The sequence below is a fragment of the Aptenodytes forsteri genome, unplaced genomic scaffold, assembly GCF_000699145.1.
Source record: "Aptenodytes forsteri isolate BGI_AS27 unplaced genomic scaffold, ASM69914v1 Scaffold97, whole genome shotgun sequence".
Taxonomy (NCBI): domain Eukaryota; kingdom Metazoa; phylum Chordata; class Aves; order Sphenisciformes; family Spheniscidae; genus Aptenodytes; species Aptenodytes forsteri.
In genome coordinates this window covers 661,311-682,124 of record NW_008795036.1, presented here as the reverse complement: position 1 = coordinate 682,124, position 20,814 = coordinate 661,311, and the positions used below count along the sequence as shown (strand labels likewise).

Here is a 20,814-nt window from a genome sequence, read left to right as displayed (position 1 = left end):
TTTTCATTAATTATCTGTGGAGTGTTTTAGGACAAACTAACCTAAAACTTCTAACGTGCAAGGCAAACTCTACGTGCTACAGTCTTCTGAAAAGCAACAGCCCCGACTTTTGCCATCCAAGAGAAACAAAAAAGTACAGAAAATGTTTGCAATAAAAAAAATATACAAACTTACTTTCTATTATAAAAAAGACTTCAGACTGACTCTCCAAGCAAAGAAGGAATATTCAGAGACTAGATTTTTGCTTAAGCGACACTGGAAAAATGGTTCTGGGTATATTGCGAATGGGTTATCTCAGTATACAGTTTGTAACATTGATGTTTAGGGTCATGGTTTTAATCTGGCACAGAATACAGCTATTACTTTTTTTGCAGCAGTTCTTGTAAGGAACCCATTTTGTATCTTTGACTTCTGAGTTGCATTCGCTTCTAATTCTTGTTTATGCAGCTTCATTGTGTAGCTCCATTTTCATGGAACTATATTGGTAAGTCTTGATTCAGAATTTGGCCTCTTTCTTTGGGATTTGGTGTCCTAAGTGGTTTGGATCTTGCTTTTCTTATAAGCAGTGTCATTTCATACTATGTCTTGTGAGATAGGAAGAAGGGAACAAAAATACCGTGTTTTCAATTTCCTGGTTTTTTTAATTGTAATTAATTTTTCTTGGAAGAAAGTTTCTCTAACTTGATCACAGTCATTTTGCTGGAGGTACTTATTTCCCCAGTCTGGTTCTGCTGTTAGTGGGGAGAAAGAGGCTTAGTTTGAGCTAGGAAGAGCTGGGAAGGGTTCTTATTTTTAACATGAGGTCAGAACTTGCAAATCTTATTAACAGAAAAAGTATCCAAACTTCTGCATGTTTCAAATATCCGAATTAAGCACATTCTAAACATGCAGTCATTTTGCTGGAGGTACTTATTTCCCCAGTCTGGTTCTGCTGTTAGTGGGGAGAAAGAGGCTTAGTTTGAGCTAGGAAGAGCTGGGAAGGGTTCTTATTTTTAACATGAGGTCAGAACTTGCAAATCTTATTAACAGAAAACGTATCCAAACTTCTGCATGTTTCAAATATCTGAATTAAGCACATTCTAAACATATTCATGTCTTTCAGGCTCCAGAATCTGTTGATCAATTACAAAGAGCGTCTGAATGGGATTCCTGTTATGCTGAAACCACTGATGAAACCTTTCATAGGACAAGTTGAGGATGCCCTTACTCCGGGCCTGATGCAGCTGTCATGGAATTCTCTGAACATCAATAAATGTATGTAGTAGGAGAAGAAGTGGTGAACTGTTGATGCTGTTAGGTGGTACCTGCCAAATATTTCCTTGTTAGTTTTAGGAAGAGCACTCCATCTATACGAGGGGAAAACATGCTTGTAAATCAGTTTTCAGTTGAGGTAGACTGATGTTAGGCTTTCACTTTTCTTCTTCAAAATGAAAAGCAGCAAGATAAACAGGAACAGATGCAGCCTAAATATGAAAGTGAAATGGGGCATGGGTTTGGGCAGCTGTTCATTTGTGACTCTGCCGTGTGGCACTGGTGCATGGGGCTCTGACCAGTGCTTAAGGCAGGGCTGGTCACCTTTTAGCTTTACTTGACCTTTGCCTGACCAGAGCACAAAAAAACAATGGCAAATGGGTATTTATGTTTGTTTTATAGCTCTAAAATGATTTTTTGTGTTTGGTTTGCATAGTTTAGTAACGCATTGTAAGGAAGGTCTTTACAATATTCTTTATTCATTTAGGTACTCTCTGCACTGTGCTAAGTATCTGAATAGCTATAATTCAGGTTTTAATGGTTCTTTGGATCAGCATTTGCTCTGGTGGAAAGTGGCCTTTTTTGACAAGATAGAGGTTATTCGGCAAGAGTATCTGGGCTACCTCCTGTTTCCTGCTGCTGCAGCTGAAATGGAATCACGCCTAGGAATGCTTTTCTTGAGTGTATGCATCATATCTTTTTGAAGATGTGCAATGTCTAATGTGCCCAGAATGCATGTTGGACACTTACAAATTAGCCATTGGTTCAGTGTATACAAAATAACTGACCTGCCAGCGATGTGCTGAATTCACTATGCATGAGCTTAATGTCTTAAGTGCCTTATTTCCATCTAATATGTAGAAGTATGGGGGCCCATGGTTGCCTTCTAGACTAAAACACAGGAGACAAGGTGAAAAAATGGATTTAGGACTATCTAATTTATATATTAAAAAAAACCCTTAAGGAATTGGTTAGATTATTTGTCCATTTTAGTCAATAAAAAAGACAAGCTCCATCATTAACTTCCTAATAGGAATAAATTATGTTTTCCATTTAAAGCATCAGCAGTTGGACACCACTGTCACACTGCTGTGTCTTGGATATCATAGTGATTTCTTTCTACATACAGTAAGAAAGTATTGGTGATTCAGATGATAGTGTCTGGTAATAACAAATACAAAGACAAAGGGTGTCAGGTGACATATTTCTTTCTTCTTTGCAATGAAAAGTATGAAAGACAGGGAAAGAATTTATCCAGTCTATTCAGAAACAGTCGTTTTAACCTAGTTTAATAAACACATCTGTTAAAGCACGCAGTTTATCTCTTTCCAAAGTAAGTTAGGTCATATACATGAAAGAAGATATCTAGTGGTTTAACCAGTATGTAATCTTGGCTGGGGGAACTTTAGCCATTGAATTTATAGGTTAATTACAATTATAAAAGTACTGGATTTCACTGTGTATGTATGTAGGAGGACCAAAATAATTTTTGTACAGTTGTATCCTTTCTGTTTTCCGTTGTATTTTGTTGCTCCTTTTCATTACAATGTTCTTTAATACAGAAAAAGAAGATATATTTTGAAGGCTAGTGTACTAGTTATTATAAAATGGTTTCATTTAAAGACTCCAAAGTAGAGCAAGTCCATCATGTTTCTATTTCAGGCCTTAATTGCATATTTCATTGCCATTAAATCCTCATTTTATTGTAATACCTGGAGGGCAGGGGAAGGGGAGGTGAGATTTAAGAGGTCTGTATTTTGCATGATTTGTTTTCATTTTGTTTTCTTGCTTAGTTATTGAGAATGTTTATAGTACCCTGAGGGAGCTGGACTATGTAGTCAAAGAAGCGGCTGACACCCTGGAATGCAGAATTGAAAGAATTCTGGAGGATATGTCGAACACTGCTCTGATAATTTTGCCAGAAGATGAACCTATAGATGTGCTTTCTTTCCTGGAACAGACAGAAAAGCTTGCTGTCTCTACTGCTCACAAACTGTCTCAGTAGGTTTACTAATTGCAAGGCCATATTTGGGAGGGATTATTTATGTATTACTTTTTTATGCATAGAGAGTTTACTTTTAAAATTCTATTTTAACAGAGTACTAGTCTAAAGCAAAATGATAGTCTCAGGATGCAGTAGAGGAACTCCCAAGTATCTTGAATACAGCAGATGTAAAATTGCATATGTAGTGTTTAGCATTTCATATTTTTCTCCTTATGGCATTCTAATCAGTAACAAGAAAAATGAAGATAGATATGAATGAATGAAGATAGATGAAATCTCATCCCCATGTTAATTGCTTGATTCTTAATGCTAGCTAGCTAATGTAAGACCTCCCATTCTCCCAGCGCTGCAAATTTTTTGGCCTATGCTTATTTTCCAGGTTATAGCAGAGTAGTTGTTCAGTTCTTCTCCAAAAAGATGTCTATGCTAACTGTGCAAAATAAGATACCTTCTATTTATTTTTTTGTTTTTATTTTACTAATTCTGATTTCACAGATTATCTTACTGCATCATGATAAGCCTGTTTTATGAACTATAGTTGGAAAATAACTTATTTTTCTTTAATTATTATGAAGTCTGGTTGAATCAGATATAACAGAGTCTGACAAACGGGTTTCTTGATAGTCTGCGTATCTTAATGTCTTAAATTCTCTGTATGCCCAAGCAATAGGAACAAACTGAAAAGTCTAAGGGTGTTTCCCTGCACATACAATTCTTCACAGTGGAGTAGGACTTGGGGTGTGTGCCTGGAAAATAACAAAGGGTATTCCTTATGTTTGATTCCCTGTGGGTGACTGTAAGGTTGTTTTTGTAGACAGAGTCAGCAAGTGGAATGCTCTGTGTGTGAACTGGTAGATACTCTTAAGCAGAGGCTGAAAGCAGATGCTGGAAGAACTCTGGAGGTAAGACTTCTACAGTGTAAAAAGTAACCTTTTATAACGTAGTCAGATACTCGATATTTCACTTACATGCTGGATAATATAGTTATTTTCCTAAGAATTTCCTTTTAACTCTTCAGGATTCATACTCCTGTATACATCTCGACATGAAACAGAAAACACGCTGCCAAGAATGCCTGTCCTGTAGTTACTATAATCTGATGGGACAGCTTTGTCAGAAGAATACTGATTCTTTAGTCAGATGTGAGTCTGTCTTTTTCAGATGTTTAATTTTTTAATATCATTTTAAGATTTTTTTTCCCCACACTTATTGTGGTAAAAAAAAAAAACTCACTTAAATATTATATTTATTTAGGCACGAAGATTTCTTTAGAGTCCTTAAGACATCGATTGCGTGTTGGTGACTCTAGGTATCAGATGATCAAGTTTGTAGAGTCACAGAGGGTTCCTTTGTTCAAAGCTGAAATTCAACTGGCTATTCCAAATGTTGTCTTGAGACCAAGTCTTGAAGATATTCAGGTAACGAAATAATTGCACGTCTCAGTCATTTATGGTAAAACATTTATAAATGCATTGTTTTAAAACAACGCGTGCAAATTTAATTTGGTATAAGAACTAGAAGAAAGGGAAAAAAAGATCAAAAGTCAAGAGTTCATGACATCACTTGGTGCTAAGGTCATGAAGCCACTGATCAGGTTTGTTATGCAGGCCAGTAGAAGGAACTGTTTGCCTAAAAGCTCAGTAACTCAGGTTCACAAACCTCTACTTAGAGGCAAACATTTCAAAGTGGATGCAAAAATAAAAATGAATGCCATTGATACAGCCTGATTTGACTTCCTGGTCGCCTTAAACTCTTTCAGAATATAAAACGATGTTATCAGTTTTAAGTATCATTCATAAATCAGCATTCTGCAGTAGTGAAATGTAAAGAAAAATATTACACGCCTGAGGCCCTAAACTGTGAAAAAAAATTGAACACTCATTTAAAGTTATACTAATTCAGCAAAATTCTTACACACATACTTACGATCTCTTATAATGTCTGAAATAATTCACAAAGTATTAGTTGTTTATGGTGTTGATTTGTGGGCTTTTCATTTAGCATTGTCACTGCCAAAATCAGTAGTTGAATTCTTTCTCAGATTTCATTTGCAGCCTTCATGGTAGTGTCAGTAAGAAATCAGACCACAAAGTGTAATTTTAAAATACCATAGATAGAAGAAGTTATGTAATAATTTACATAGCTGCCTGTATAGATGATAGACTATACCATCACAAATTCAGACAAATGTGTTCAGGCATTCTGATGTGAATGTGAAAACTATTATTATTAAAAATAAATAACTATGTTTATAACCAGTTTAAGGGGAAATAGTACTATAATTAAGTTATGATCTCCAGTAATTCATGATTACTGCTCATAAAGGTCTCTTATGTTCTTGTTTGAAAACCACATGAACATAGAAGGACTGTGATAGAGCTTTGTGGGGTACTTTTTCCCCTTACAAAATGTATTTTGGGTGATCTACTTCATGCTTATTAGAATATTTCCTGTAAAGATAGACATATAATTTTTCCATTTTGGTATTGTTTGGAGGATCCCTCTTCCCCCCCCGCCCCAATTTCTTGTAATCTCTCTGTGTGCTCAAGGTGAATGTTCTGCTATTTTCAGAGTGCTGTAAACAGAGCAGTAAATATTATATTATCAATAGCCAAAGATATCCCCCTGTGGAAATTTGCTTACTTACATCATAAACAGCAGCAGGTGAGTGTTTTATTTTGATTATTTTAAAATGTTAGTATTTTGGTTAACATTTCTTAATCTCATAAGAATATATTCTGTACCAATACTTTGACTTGTAGTCTGGGGGATCTTACTGTTAAGTGAAAGCCTAGTTTTTGATCTCTATACCAAGTAATTGAACATAAGAGCTCATAAATTTTATATTTGGTGGTTTCTAGTAATAAAATCAAAATTTGCTTTAAAAAAATCTTTTAAATATACTGTTCAAGTATGATGATGATAGTGTATATAATGTGTGAAAACTAACATTATCCATGGCTACTACTAGCTGAGTATAAATTATTATTAGTCTTCCCAGGCAAAAACTGTATTTTAAGTTAAACGTTCAGGCTGCAGACAGCACCTATAATGCTACAGTAAATACAATATAAATATTTTAACTGGCATTTAAATGAGCACTTAAAACCTTGGGGAGGTCTGAGTTATGGATAGAAACTGAAATTTGTTGAAGTACAGAAATGCACAGTAATGCCTTAATTCTCTCCTCTGGTAATGAAATACAGATCTATGTAGATCTGTGCTGAAAAGTGTCTTGGTAAAAATATCTTCCTATTTGGTCAATCTGACATGAAAAACAGACAGCTCATTTCAATGAAAAAAACCATTCAAATCCTGCAAATAAATAATAAAAACAATAAACCAGGAGAGAGTGGGTTGAATTCAGTTTCCTCAAGCAGAGTTGTTTGCTTATTTCCAAGCAGCCAATCCCCTACAGCCTACAGGACCTTTTTTGGCCAACAATGGCTATAGATTGTAATTCTATGCTAAAGAAAGCAGGAAGACCTGAGAAGTTGTGTAGGAGCAGGAAACAGCACAGTTGTACTTGTATATGATGCGTATTTGACAGATGTCAGAAAGAATTAATATAGAGCTCCACGTGGCAATTTTTTATAAAATCAGCTTTAACACTAGAGCTACAGTTCTGTAAAAATCCAAGCTAAGAACAGGAGGTCTCCTCGTGGATGCTTTCTCTGCACTTTCTATCTGTTCTTGGAAGCACTTATTGTGTGTGCATTATTGGGCATTCTATAATGTAAAAAAATATATAACACTACTGGACATACGTTTTTTCTTGTTTAATTTATGCCAGATTGAACAAGCTGTTGCTGTAGAGCTAGGTGATGAGAGCAAACTCACCAGGATGGTGGCACTGAAACCTTTAGACAAACAGATCATCGAGCATAAGGATGTAAACAAAGTGGTGATCCAACTAAATACAATTATTTTATCTCTCAAAACGGAAGCATTGGATCTTCTGAAGAGCTTTTCTGAATTTTCAGGCATCTGTAACAAGGTTAAATACATATTTAATAAAATATGTTGCTGTATTGTGAAATCTTCTAAATAAACTGTTTTGGGTTGCATAAGGAGACTGTGTGCTCAGTAGGAAGCGTTGCTTTCATAGTAGAATCCATATACCAATAGTACCTCCTCTGTCTCCTCTTGTGTTGACCAGAACTTGTCATTCTTTACCAATTAAACCATCTAAGGAAGAAAGCAGAAGAACCAAAAGGTATAGTGGGAGCATGAACAAGCTTATACTCTCATATGCTTATGAATCTTTCCCACAGCATCTTGTCTGCATGGGTTATAAAAAAGAACCATTTAGCAGAATCGGAGAAATTGCAGCCTACAAAGCTGTTCCTGAATATTATATATATTATATATAATATTTTATATATATTATATAATATGTATAATATATATTATACCTATCAAAGGTGCTTTAGTCAGGCTGAGAAACAAGCAATCAAAACAGGAGTAATCTTATCTTTGTAACTGCTCACTATTTTTAACTTCCCCTTCCTAAACCAACTCATAGGTGACCACGTTCTCACAGCTGACTCTTCTGCAGTTAGAGTTCAGGCTAAGGCAGGGGATTTTCACCTCTTCATGGCTTCTGGGGTTCCAAATCTTAATGCTTAGTTACCTCAGTTCTTGGAGGTATTGTTTGAGCTAATCACATATTGATGGTATGTCTTTTCACCCAGACAAGGCACAATCAGATTGGATGATGCAGTAGCATGATAGTGTTTCCTTTTTACTTAAATCTTCTAAAATAGTCAATTAATCTGCCTCCTTAACCTTAAAATTCCTTAGGATTTGGCACTGTTTCCCCCATCTTTATAATTTCTGTAGGACCACTGGGAACTGTCACTGGTAACTCATTATTGGCCAGAGAAGCCGTAACAGCTTCTCAGGGACCTCACAGTGCAGACTGTAGATGAAAATCATTGAGCTGGGCAAAGATCATTTGTCTGTAATTGAACCGAGAATCTAACACATTTATTGAGCTGGTGACACTGAAGTTCTCACCTCTGCAGAGACTGGCCTACCTTATGAAAAGGAAGGATGCTCAGTGCTCTGTTCCCTTTAAACAAGGTTCAACGAGCTAAATGCCCCCTCTTCCCTTAGATCCATCCTTCCCTGCCAAACTGTGCTTGCTCCAAATGGCCAGTCCATTTGTAGCTAGAAACTGCAGTTAAATATACTGTTTCAGGAATAGTGAAGATGACTGAGTACAATCACTACCATTTAAAGACCTGTTAGAGGACGTGAGCTACTTTTGGGGGTTTGGAGACAGAAGGAAGACTGGGAAGGAAATATTTCCAGCAAAGTTTTAGCAGCTACATTGTAAATTTTGTAGTAATATTTGGATGGAGAAGGGATATCCTGATCTGTGTCAGTTTTTAAGTTACAGATAGATTTCAAGTGCTTTAAAGAGTACTGTACAAGGAGTAAGAGTCAGGAAAAGCAGTTCAAGTGAAATAATTTGAATTTGATGCTTCTGTATTAAGCTCTGTTAGAGAGGGATCCTTTGTGTTTGCACAGTAGATGAGGCAGCTGGGTCCCCCGTAGGTTATTGTAATACCAATACTAAATAATAATTAAAATAAGTTTCTTTTATATAGGATCCAGAGGAAAAAGTGAGGGAATTTACAGATACTAAACCAACAATGGCTGAATTCCAAACTCAAATCAGATACTTTTCTGTAAGTATTATATCTTTAATAAAAATGAACTGTTCAGAGAAATTGTGGTGAAATTAAAAGCTGAACACTTGTGTTTGTCTTAGCAATTAGAAATGCAAATCAGAGAACTGCCAAATCACTGTGTACTGGAATCAGTGGATATTGCAACAGAGTCGTTGAAAATAGCCTTAATTCAGGAATGCCGCTCAAGACAAAGAACATTTGGATTAGCTTTGAATAAAAAGTCTGCCACAGACATGGATGAAATTTATTCATTCATTGAAAATGTTAGCAAGAGATTAAGCAGACCTATCCATGACCTTGATGATGTACGGGGAGCAATGGAAGCACTAAAGGAAATTCGAGAGAATGAGATTAAAATTGACATGACAGTTGGACCTGTAGAAGAATCTTATTCTGTGCTTCATAAATACAATCTGCTCTTTCAAGATGGAAATACAGAAAGAGTTGATGGATTGGCTTATGCCTGGAAGAACTTAAACACACAGGTATCATAGCTGTATTATTTCTCAAATTATATATACAGCAAAGTTATTGTCAGCCTTTTTAATGTTGAAATGCTAGAACAAAACTATTTTCTTACTTAAAACTCTCTGCTTTTTTTCCTGCCTCTTTTATGCCTGTTTTTCCTCTTTGTCTGCATGTAGGCGCTGCAGGTTGAGGACTTGCTGCTGAAGGTACAGCCAGACATGAAAACAGGTTTACTGAGTGGTGTTCAAAAATTCCAGATTGATACTGCAGAATTTTACAAAGATTATAATGAAAAGTAGGTGACCTGTGGTGCAACTCAATTATGCTTCATTAGTGATTGTTCAAAAATGGTATATCGAAAGGGCTTCAGAAAATGATCATGGCACAGCCTCAATGTATATATGACAGCTCATAAAAAAGCCTAATTTCAGAATAATACAAGATGGGGACATACTCTTACTGTCACAGATTCATTCCCATAATTTCAGTGCTGGAGTTAGTGAAATTCCAGAAGAGTTAATAGGTTGGGGGAAAAGAAATTCCAGAAGAGTTAATAGGTTGGGGGGGGAAAAAAAATCAAATTCTCAATCCAGATCCAAATTTAAAGTTTTTCTGGGTTCTAAACTCAACAAAGCACTTAAGCAGTTATTTAATATTAAGTATATAAATAGTGCCTTGGATGTGAGTGGAGATTCCAGTTCTTGGTGTTTCTAAGTTCACTGAGTCTTACTCAGTCTTACTTCTAAGATTACTTTGGCTTTTTTTAATTTAAATTGTGGGGTATGTGTGCTTCATTGGACACTTCTACATTAGCAACGATGAAGGAAAGAGCAGACTTTGGTTTCCTGTGATCTGTTATGATTCTAGGACAATACATGCACAGTGTGTGTTTTTTGGCAATGAAGTTCATGTCAGCAGCTATATACCCTAGGCATGCCCTGCACACCTATAAGCCCATGGGCAGTGTGAAGCAGCTTTATGTACAGCCTCTGCAGACTGCCTTGCTATTACGAACAGAATTCTGTGCATGCGTAGAGCACACACTCCTGGAGGGCCTTGGAGAATATATACTCTTCTCCTAGGGCAGGTACTTTCGCATTGGTGTTACAAGCAGGGTGGTCCAAATGGTATCTGGATGTTTGGCTTCAACCTTGGCTTCACCAGGAGTGAAACTTCTTGAAGGCACACTATTAGTGCATTTGAGTGCAAGCTTCAAGACTCCGGTTATAGACACAAGGTGAATTTGCACCTAAAAGCAACCTGCTAGAGCACCAAGTTGCTAATGTGGATGCATGCATAGTGCTGCCTGCAGTTCTGCTCTCAGAGTTGTCCAGAGGAATTCATGGAAACACTCTGTGGCTGCTACCAGTTGTAGGGACCCTGAGAGCATCCCCCTCCTGGAGGTTCAGCTGCCTGGGCTCAGGGCCAACTTAGAGCTAGTGCATCTGAGGGTTTCACCCTTCCTTTGGTGACAGAGCACTCCCACGCAGCTCTGCTGGGAGGCATCCAGGAAGGCTGACACTCCTTCCTGTGGGATTTGCTTTTAAGCCAAGACTTCACTGCTTGGCCCCCTGACCTACAGCTCCAGCTCTGTCGCAGCCATGCCTGTGCCTGGCCATGGACCCTACTGAGCTGAACCTGGATCCCAATGCACAGACTCACTTCTCAGCCTGATCTCAGAACAGCCTGGTAACCACTGGACTGTGTCTCATCCTGGTTACCTTCATTAGACATGCTCCTGACCCTGACGTGCTGACTCACTTTCCCTGCTCGACCTTGATCCTGTGTAATTATTGTGGACTTGTCTAAAGATCTGGACCCTCATTTGAACCCGACTACCATCCCCAGCCGTGCCGTGCTCTCCTTGCTCAGGTACTATGGAACCAGGTCTCTGCTGACCATATTACTGCTTTCATCTTGTGGTTCCATTTTCCTCGCCAAGCAGCCAGCCTGCACTGCTCTCTGATGCCCATGTGCCTGTATTTGTTTCTAGAAATAACGATGGCACAACAGAAGATGGCATTCTTACAGTTCTCATCCCAAAATATTATGACGCAGCCAAGAAGCAGTCCCAGGCATGAGAGCTGGGGATTACGCCCAGTCCTCCAGCAGAGACATACTCATTAGGGCAAAATCATATTTTTTCTGTTATTCTTCTGAGTGTATGGTTGTAGTACCAGCTACCACAGTTTTTACCCCTGAATTATATACCTGCTGTCTTTCCCTTTTTAAGAATATAAATGAAAATAATCATTAAAACGTATTTTATGGAAGAAAAAAATGGAAAATGACAAAGACAAAACATTTGTAGATCTTTTTAGCTGTTTGTAATATGTATGGTAACCCAGATGAATTTTATTATTAGAAAATAAATTGGGATTTCTTTCAGGGAATACTCAATACGTAATGTTGGGACACTGAATATACTTTGCATTCTGTCTTTTAGTATCTTTTGTGAAAACGTCTAGAAAATATGTTAGAAAATATTAAATACTCTTCAGTAAGTAAGGTCTGGGTGCTGTTGTGCTTCTTTGTGAAGCCTGTATGGTTGATACTTGCACTGAATTTGTTTTGTTTTTTACAGGGGCCCCAGTGAGGAGAATGTTCCTCCCCATGAAGCAAGTGACAGATTACAGATCTTTCAAGCCAAATTTGATGATCTATGGAGGAATTATATCTCTCTTTCTGGTGGGGAAGAATTATTTGGTCTTCCTATCACAGGTAGTTTCTCAGGGGATATGGATACCTGGTCCTAGGCTATTAAATTTTTCTTGTGGGTCCTGCTAAATGCGATCAGAGCTGGATTCATTGTAGAAAAATTCCTTGCAGTAAATTATTATTGTCTTTCCTATGAAAAGCTGCTGTGTGAAACTGGCTCTCAGTCTGTACATACATAAACATCAGGTGGAAAAATACTGCACTGTTCCGTGTATCTCAGGGTCCAGCTGCTTTTTCTGTTCAGAGCTAAGTGCATCTTCCGTCTGTATTCTTCCATGTCCAAATTTGGGAAACATGTTGCCGAAGTACTCAAGTTGTCCCTGCTCCGGATATATAATGAATTCCCTTGGGCTGTGCAACTGATCTGTAATATCCTTATGCCTCCTAGTCAGAAACACTTCAAGTTTGGAAGACCGTGGTGAGAATTAAAGTTACAGCAGAATGTATGAAAGGCACTTTAATTTGTACATACTAAATTCAGTATATTTTCCTGTCAAGACATATGCGATAATCATGATATATTTAACTAGGAGTTCCCAAAGATATGAAGGAAACTAAACAAAACATTTCAGTTAAGGAGGTCCATTTTAAATACTTTTATTGTGTAACATATTCTATATTTTGATTTAGAAAGCACACCCCTCATCCCCACCCTCTGCTTCTTAAGTAAATAGTGCAAATTGAGATGGGGGATATTTTAGTTCTTGTATAAAACTATAGTACGTTCCTTTGCCATTTCAGCTACTTTTTCAATTTTATCTTCCTCACAGAGATAGATGCAGCACCTCCCTTATAAGATTACATCTACTGTTGTAGAAGAATTTTTGTAAAAACCTCAGCAATCTAAACAATTACTGTGCATCAAAATCTGATGTTCTTATGTAATGTAACTGGAAAAGTTTGTCTTACTAGACACTATCTAAAGGACCACAAGTCTGGTTTCAGACATTTATTAAATACCAATTTTAGAAATACATGGATTTTTATGTTCATGTATACAGTTGTACCTAATTAACATTCACAAATTTCTTCTTTTAAAATTTGAAACAGAGTATCCTGAACTGCACAAAATTAAACGTGAACTTTCATTGCTTCAGAAACTTTACAGTCTTTATAATTCAGTTACTGCTAATATCAATGGATACAATGAAATGCTTTGGAATGATTTAACTATTGAAAACATTAACGATGAACTTCTGGATTTTCAAAAGAGGTAAGTTATTATTTGTTGAAGTGCATACAATTTTTATTTCTCAGCTTTCTGTGTTAATTATCTTGTGAAAATTGCCCTGAGGGGCAAAACTCTGTTGGTTTATTTCAAGCTCAGGCTTGCTCAAGTGCTCAGCACAGCTGCACTAGTTGCAGACTGTGGTACAATATGCAGCTAGTGTGTGACCTTACTTAGCTCAGTCTGCGAGTCACTTTAGGCTTGTTGGGGTATACCGACATGGTATGTTGTAGCTTATTTAATGAGTAAGGTGCATAAACCTGTGGCGAGGTGGTTGTAAGTCTAAATAACCTTCATAGCTGATCTTCATATATTACCTTCTCAGTGATTTAGTTACAGCTAATTAATTGTTAGTCCGTGATGTTAGACAGAATTTTGACATTACTGTCTACTTCTGCGCATTTGTATGGATTGAAATTGTCATTTCAACAAGGGTAGGTAGCCACACTAAATTCTGAGGGGTTATTTATGAGGTTTGAGAGGAAGAATGTTTTCCATACTGCATGCAAAATAACTGTTAGGTGAAACCATGCTTTGCGGAAGTCAGAGGAATTTTTCTACTGTGTTGGTAAAGATGCATCTTTGGTTTTTCAACAGCCATGGCTGGGTCTGCAAGACTTCCCTGACCCAGCTTGTTACTCCTCTCAGAGGCAGGGGCTCATGAACAAACAGGATTTGGATTGTTTCCCCTTTGCCAGCTTTCTTTGAATTCTGATTCCTGGCACTGGAGTACGGACAGAATTGCTAGAAAAGGGGCATTTTGTTACATGCAAAAGTGGAGAGTCTATACGCAGGTCTTAATTATTTTGTGCATCCATTCCTTCAGAGCAGTAATCTGTACCAGTCTATGTTTTAGTCTTAATGGGAATTACAGAATATACATGAAAACCAAATTACATGCAAAAGTTTGAAAATAAATGTGCAATATTTTTATCCTGTGCATATCTATTGGAAAAAAGATGTGAACTGTCTCTGTTTTCTTTCTTTTATTATCTTTGTATAAGCATTTTCTTCACCTCTTTACACAGTGGTTCTGATCACTTTCTCAGTGAATTCTGTCGAGACAAGTTCATACTCCATATAAACAGTTTTCTCTTCTGCAGAGCCTCTCTTCTGGAACAGCCAGTGTGTGAGTCTCTCTGCTTCACCAGTAGTTCTGATCAGCTTTTGATTTTGGATTTTCCAGTGTGACCTGAGAGAGACTTCACTTACATTTTGGTATTGTTCAAGAGATTGAGATCAAATCTGTGTTTTTCATCTCATCCCAAATCTTTGAAACGTGTAGGAAAAGTTACTTGTGCTCAGGCTTTTTAGTCATACAGTATTTTGAGCGTGTCACCATTTTAGCAGGGTCCATTTCTGTACACACTGAAGGAGTGAGGTGGAGATTTTCTTCTTTTTCTGGAAAAAAACAAGTAAACTGTCTTCATTAATTTGAAAAAAACCCTCGTTTTAAAAAAATAATAATAGTAAAAATGAATGTATGCAAAAAATACATACTTCTGCATTTGGACAATATCTATAAGTCTTGATATCATTTCAGTAGAATTCTGGAATCTGCATCATCATTTTTTCTATAGTTAATTATATTTTACAGGTTGGTTGGACTCTTTTTATGCTTCCTTCTCCTGGAACTCTGAAGGAAGCCATTGCATGACAACAGTTTTGAAAGTTTTGTGTTTCTCTTTTTACTTCATGTGTGACTTTTTTTTTCCTCTCAAGTGTTGAGCTATATTTGGAGCAAGGTGACCACCAATAGGCAGTAAATATTTATTTGTAGACGTCTAACCCAGTACTATCCTTCCTTTGGCAGGCTTGCTAGCATTATTGCATCAAGCTATTCTCTTTAAAGCTGGAGAAATATAAACAGTGTACAGGGGGTACCCACAGAAATAACTAAGATGGTATGCTGTGTTATGAAAGGACCAGGAATACTGGAAATGCAATTAGTGTTTTAGCATAATTGTAAAGATATGCATAGTTCTTTACTGTAATGTTCTTTTTTTGCTACCCCTTTTAAAAATAGTAATATAATAGAAAACCTAGAATCGTGAAAACAAGAATCACAAAAATGACTCCAGGTGAAAATAAATCCATTTAAAAGGAGATAAAAAAGGATAAATGTTTAGAGAAAACGCATGTGGTAGAGACCATTATAGAAGTTTATAATAACAGCTAGAGAGGTTTTCCTTTATGTTTCACTGTAATATAGTGTAAAGAGAACATCCAGTAAATTCAAGAAGGAGATTTAAACCTGATCAATGTAGTTTTTTTAACATAGTATGTAACTCATGGAACTTCCTGTTAGAAGATATTACTGAGACGAAGACAAAGAAAAAAGGTATCTGTATAAAAAAATTAGCAGTTTTCATTACCAAGCTAAGAGATCCCATTTCCAATTGCCAGCCTAAGACAAAGTTTTAAGAATGTTACTTCTTGTGCCTCAGCATAGAAGTAGCCAGGAACTGCCTCTTAAAGCCTTATCCATACGTGGCAGAGTATAATTTTCCATTCTGTGATGCTTTTCTCTAGAATATTTAATACTATCTGTTGTTGGATTCAAGATGAAAGACTACAGAGATTATTGCAGTGCCATGACAGTATGCATATGTTCATCTACCTCTTACCAGCAAGCAGTGAAGAATTCACACATGCTCCAATGTTATGTGACAGATCTGTCTGATTTTGAGCTGTGAAAAATGGAGAATTTCTTTGAAGGAATTTTTCATTATGGGTTGGTTTTATGCAGCTTTTTGTTCCTGTCATTGAGCTGTAAGAGAACTGCTGTCAGTCTTTGGTCCATAGCTTTGGCAGATGAAAATTGGCATGACTTGTTAGAAGCAAATGGAGCTGTGACAATTCACAATTTTACATTTTTTTTTCATCTTGAAATTGTGCATAAAGAAAGATTTTTCTTTAAATATATTTTGTACAAACTAGATATAAAATAAGACATATTTGATTGAAACAAAAGTGTTTTTCTGTTTGCAAGCAGGTTAGTTTTGGTGTAGGATGTGCTTTATTTTGCTTGAAAAAATATATGTAATTTAATCCTTTTTCCCCTTTACAAAATCAGGTAAATTTTCAAATTTTTAATAAAACAATAACACTGCAAAAGCTTAAGTTCAGACATGGGTTTGCACATGAAATTAACCTCCTTTAATTCAAACTGAGATAGAAACCAAACCATTCTAGTGTGATTTTTACTGTCGTTAGCAGTGTTTCATGCCTGCAGTCAGAAACAGTCAGCTATATATTATGTTACCAGCTTGCAACTGGATTTTATTTACTGGAATAAAAGAATGAAGAATGAGAATATATTGTACTATTAAATGGTGGATTGTGATTATTAAGAATAAAATATTTCTTCTTTTTTGTGCTTTTTAAAGAATCCGTAAGTTACCGAAAGCATTGAAGGAATGGCAAGCTTTTCAAGACCTAAAAAAAAAAATTGATGACTTCACAGAGACCTGTCCTTTGCTTGAAATGATGGCAAACAAAGTATGTTCAGCATAATAATTTGGAGATGAGATTCACTTGAAAAACTCTATTGAAGACTGTTGTATGACTATAAGATGCTTTCCATTATTCTTTTTTTATAGATAAAAGCAGCTATATTTTTGACAAAAATCTAGTTAGGGTTAGTTGCAGAAAAGTAAAACAAAAGACTTCATAATGTGATTAGAAGAACTATTAATGCTTTCAATGGAATGGAAATCAAGACTCTTCTATTTGTTTAACAGATGCAGTGCAAAAGTATGTGATCAATCTAGTCCTAAAAATAATACGTTTAAAAAAAATCTTCCCTAATTCCTATGGACTTTTCTAGGCAATGATGTCACGACACTGGGAAAGAATTGCACAAGTAACTGGGCATCACTTTGATGTTGACTCTGAAAATTTCTCTTTGAAAAACATAATGGATGCCTCTTTATTAAAATATAAAGAAGATATTGAGGTACATGTACTTTTCTGTTTGTTTTCAATGAATAACTTGTGATCTGAGGCTCTGTGCTTTTGGGATCCTGTTTCTAGTCAGCTTTGTAACATTAAAAAATTTGGCTTTAGTTGGAGAATTCTTATGAAGAATGGAGTTTGGTAGTTGGTATTAGCAGTGGTGGTTAGTTAATTTCCTTTTTATTCTGGAGAAGGATTAAATGGATAGATGGTATTACACTAATCCTTCCATAGAAGGAATTCTGTTGTTTTAAGAGTAGTGTGATTCTGTCATGCTTCTGGTTTAGGGTCTGCTTACTTATAAGTTTTTCTTCCTTTTAAAGGTCTCATCAGAGAGAAAAAATAGTTACTGTAAGTCTGATCCTGTTAAGTGCTCAAAATCCTTGGAACACAGTAGAAGCGGAGAATATAGGATTAAAGGAGAACGGGGTTCTTTTGTATTTCAAAAGTGACTCTTCACAAGAGCACAGAGTGATGAGAAGGCTTATGGAGTGTGCACAAGCTACAAAGCTATTGCCTCCTCCATTTTGGGGACAGTAGTTATCTAGCAAGTACATTAGCTTTACGCTCGTTACCTTTTGCAATAACAAGGTATAGCTAAAAATAAAGAAGGAAAACCCCAACAGTTTCTAACTTCAGTTCTATTGTCACTTAGCTAAATCTGTGGTCCCTCCATAGTAGTGACCTGATTTGTCTTGTTCCACAAAGGAACACTTCTAAGACAAAAAACATGAAATCAAACCTCTGCTGTACCCAATTTCCAGACAAGAATTTAAGCTGTATGAAGGGTTCAGAGTGATAGCCTTACACTCAAGGAAAGACTTTAAACCTGTGATGGAATCCGATACGCTCCTGAACCTGAATTTGGGGTCCAATCTGAGTAGCTGCTCCTTTTCTCTCTGATGCAATAACCAACTTTATGACAGTCCTGTCCTCGCTGTCTTCAACAAGTAGCAGGCAGTCATGTTGTCCACGTACACTCTATTCTTGGACTGTTGATTGGTTTTGATTGGTAATGTGTATTTTCCTTAACCCCCCCAGTAGGTATATTTGACTTCAAATTTTAATACATTTAATACAAATTCTGCCTGCAGATTCACTGAGTCAGTGAATTTTCAAAAGTGTAAGGTGCTAGATGGAGTATAGCCCATAAAAGGTTCCAGTTACAAGTAGTACTATAATATAATCTAGTTTGTAATACAATAATGTTAAGGTGTTTCAATGTATATTTTCATTAGCTAGAACTTACACTGAAGTCTGGATCTGGCCAATGAATTTTAATTGTCTTTACAAGTGTGCATTATATTAGCCTTAGAGGAATGTCATTTACTAGTTTAATTTTACACAGGATATCTGCATCAGTGCTGTTAAAGAAAAGGATATTGAAGCAAAATTGAAGCATGTCATCAGTGAATGGAGTACGCATGCTTTCAGTTTTGGCCAATTCAAAACTCGAGGAGAACTCCTTCTGAAAGGATCAGATATATTGGAGAAAATAGCTTTGGTGGAAGACAGCCTCATGATACTGGGGTCGCTCATGAGCAACAGGTACAAAACTTAATAAATGCACATACTGTGTAAATCTAATCAAACCCAAAAGTAAACAATGACCATCTTAGGTTCTTTTTCCCTTTAACTCATGTTCATACAGGTATAATGCACCGTTTAAGTCCACTATACAACAGTGGGTTCAGAAGTTGACCAATACTGCAGAGGTAATTGAAAACTGGATTACTGTACAAAACCTCTGGATTTACCTTGAAGCTGTGTTTGTTGGTGGAGACATTGCAAAACAACTACCTCAAGTATGTTGATTTGTGATAACAATATGTTAATGGCAGTATGTTGTACCAAGAGATTAGCCACATCACAGAGTTTACTTGCTAACGCATGTAATGCATTTAAGTTTTGTGGGCTGCGCATAGGCAGTTCAGAAGAAGTTTTGCCAAACTGGGGTCTGTCTGGTTTAACTGCTTAGAACTTCGTCAAACCTACAGGAGCAGGATTGTTTGTAATTCAGGCTCAAATGTTCCCGTCAGCTTGCAGTATTAGTGAATCATATGATAGCACAGGGCTCAGGACTACTTAATGGTACAAAACTGATGTATCGCTTCTCCCATATATGCCAACATCACTTTCTTCCTGTGTGCACATGTTTATAGGCTCTAATTTATGTAATAATAGAATGACAGATTTCCTATATGAATTCTATACTTGCTAGGACTCAGTATAACTAAGTCCCAGAGAGAGATGCTGCAAGACTTGGGCAGCTGCATGTGTACTAATCTGTGTGAACTATAGCAACCTCTTCAAAAAGCAATTATGACCTTCCATGATAGCAGCTGCAAAAGAGTTATGGAATGATTTGACTTCCAGCAGGAGAGAAATTCCAGAATAAGTCATCCTCTCTGTTGCGTCTCCTAATGAGAGGTTTTCATATAGTTCTAATACACCACAGTTTAGTAGCACTGGATCAACCAGTGCTGTGACTTAGCAAAACTATGATTATTGGGAAATAATTAAATATGAATTTATTTCAGGCCACATCTTTTATAATTAAAGGCTTACAATTTCCAAAATTAACGTTAATTTTTGTAAGTTAAGTAAAGCTTTCTTAACTGTTATTTAAGATAACAATATGTTTTTTTTAGTTCATGAGATATGTTTATATTGTTAAAGTTTATTAGAGAATTAATAAGCAGTTTTTGCAGATGAACAAATGCCGCAGCATAGCTGAGGCATTTGATAACTGCTAAAGCTACTTCTTACAAGGATGATACATGAACCAGTATTCTGGAAAAAAGCAAATGTGGTGACTATCTTTAAAGAAGGAGGAGAAAGAACAGCTTGGTGGAGGAATAATGATAGATGAGTGGGCTTAATTGCAATTCCTGGATGAATACTGCAACAAATAACTGTAAGCATCTGGAAGTTAACAAGGAGATGAGTAACAGTCAGTGTGGATTTGTTAGGACCAAAACCTGTCAAGAAAATCTAATTTGTCTAATCTAATCTAATGAATAAACAAGAGGAGTTAGAGATGTGTGCATGCCTGCAGGGCTACGATCGTATTGGCATCATGGAGACGTGGTGGGATGGCTCCTATGGTTGGAGTGTTGGGATGGAGGGATACAGGCTCTTTAGGAAGGACAGGCAGGGGAGACAAGGAGGGGGTGTTGCCCTCTATGTCAATGACCAGCTGGAGTGCATGGAGCTCTGCCTGGGGATGGATGAGGAGCTGACTGAGAGCTTATGGGTCAGGATTAAAGGGAGGGCATGGACAGGTGACATTACAGTGGGGGTCTGCTACAGGCCACCTGACCAGGAAGACCGAGCGGATGAGGCCCTCTATAGATAGATAGGAGCAGCCTCACGTTCACAAACCCTGGTCCTCATGGGCCACCCCGACATCTGTTGGAGGGACAGCATGGCAGGGCATAAGCAATCCGGGAGGTTCCTGGAATGCATCGATGATAACTTCCTTCTCC

General features: G+C 36.9%; 1 protein-coding gene across 1 annotated transcript in view; it reads left to right on the top strand.

The window, feature by feature from the left end:
- Positions 1–20,814, top strand: part of LOC103896741 (dynein heavy chain 5, axonemal) — a 152,017-nt gene that overhangs the window by 7,116 nt on the left and 124,087 nt on the right. Inside the window, exons 7-22 of the mRNA XM_019471358.1 lie at positions 1,103–1,254; positions 3,045–3,252; positions 4,071–4,158; positions 4,275–4,398; positions 4,511–4,674; positions 5,828–5,920; positions 7,050–7,253; positions 8,872–8,952; positions 9,036–9,440; positions 9,600–9,718; positions 12,008–12,144; positions 13,192–13,354; positions 16,759–16,870; positions 17,199–17,327; positions 18,675–18,874; positions 18,978–19,131. Coding sequence (XP_019326903.1) covers positions 1,103–1,254; positions 3,045–3,252; positions 4,071–4,158; positions 4,275–4,398; positions 4,511–4,674; positions 5,828–5,920; positions 7,050–7,253; positions 8,872–8,952; positions 9,036–9,440; positions 9,600–9,718; positions 12,008–12,144; positions 13,192–13,354; positions 16,759–16,870; positions 17,199–17,327; positions 18,675–18,874; positions 18,978–19,131 — 2,533 coding nt within the window. The remainder of the gene's footprint in view (positions 1–1,102; positions 1,255–3,044; positions 3,253–4,070; positions 4,159–4,274; positions 4,399–4,510; positions 4,675–5,827; positions 5,921–7,049; positions 7,254–8,871; positions 8,953–9,035; positions 9,441–9,599; positions 9,719–12,007; positions 12,145–13,191; positions 13,355–16,758; positions 16,871–17,198; positions 17,328–18,674; positions 18,875–18,977; positions 19,132–20,814) is intronic.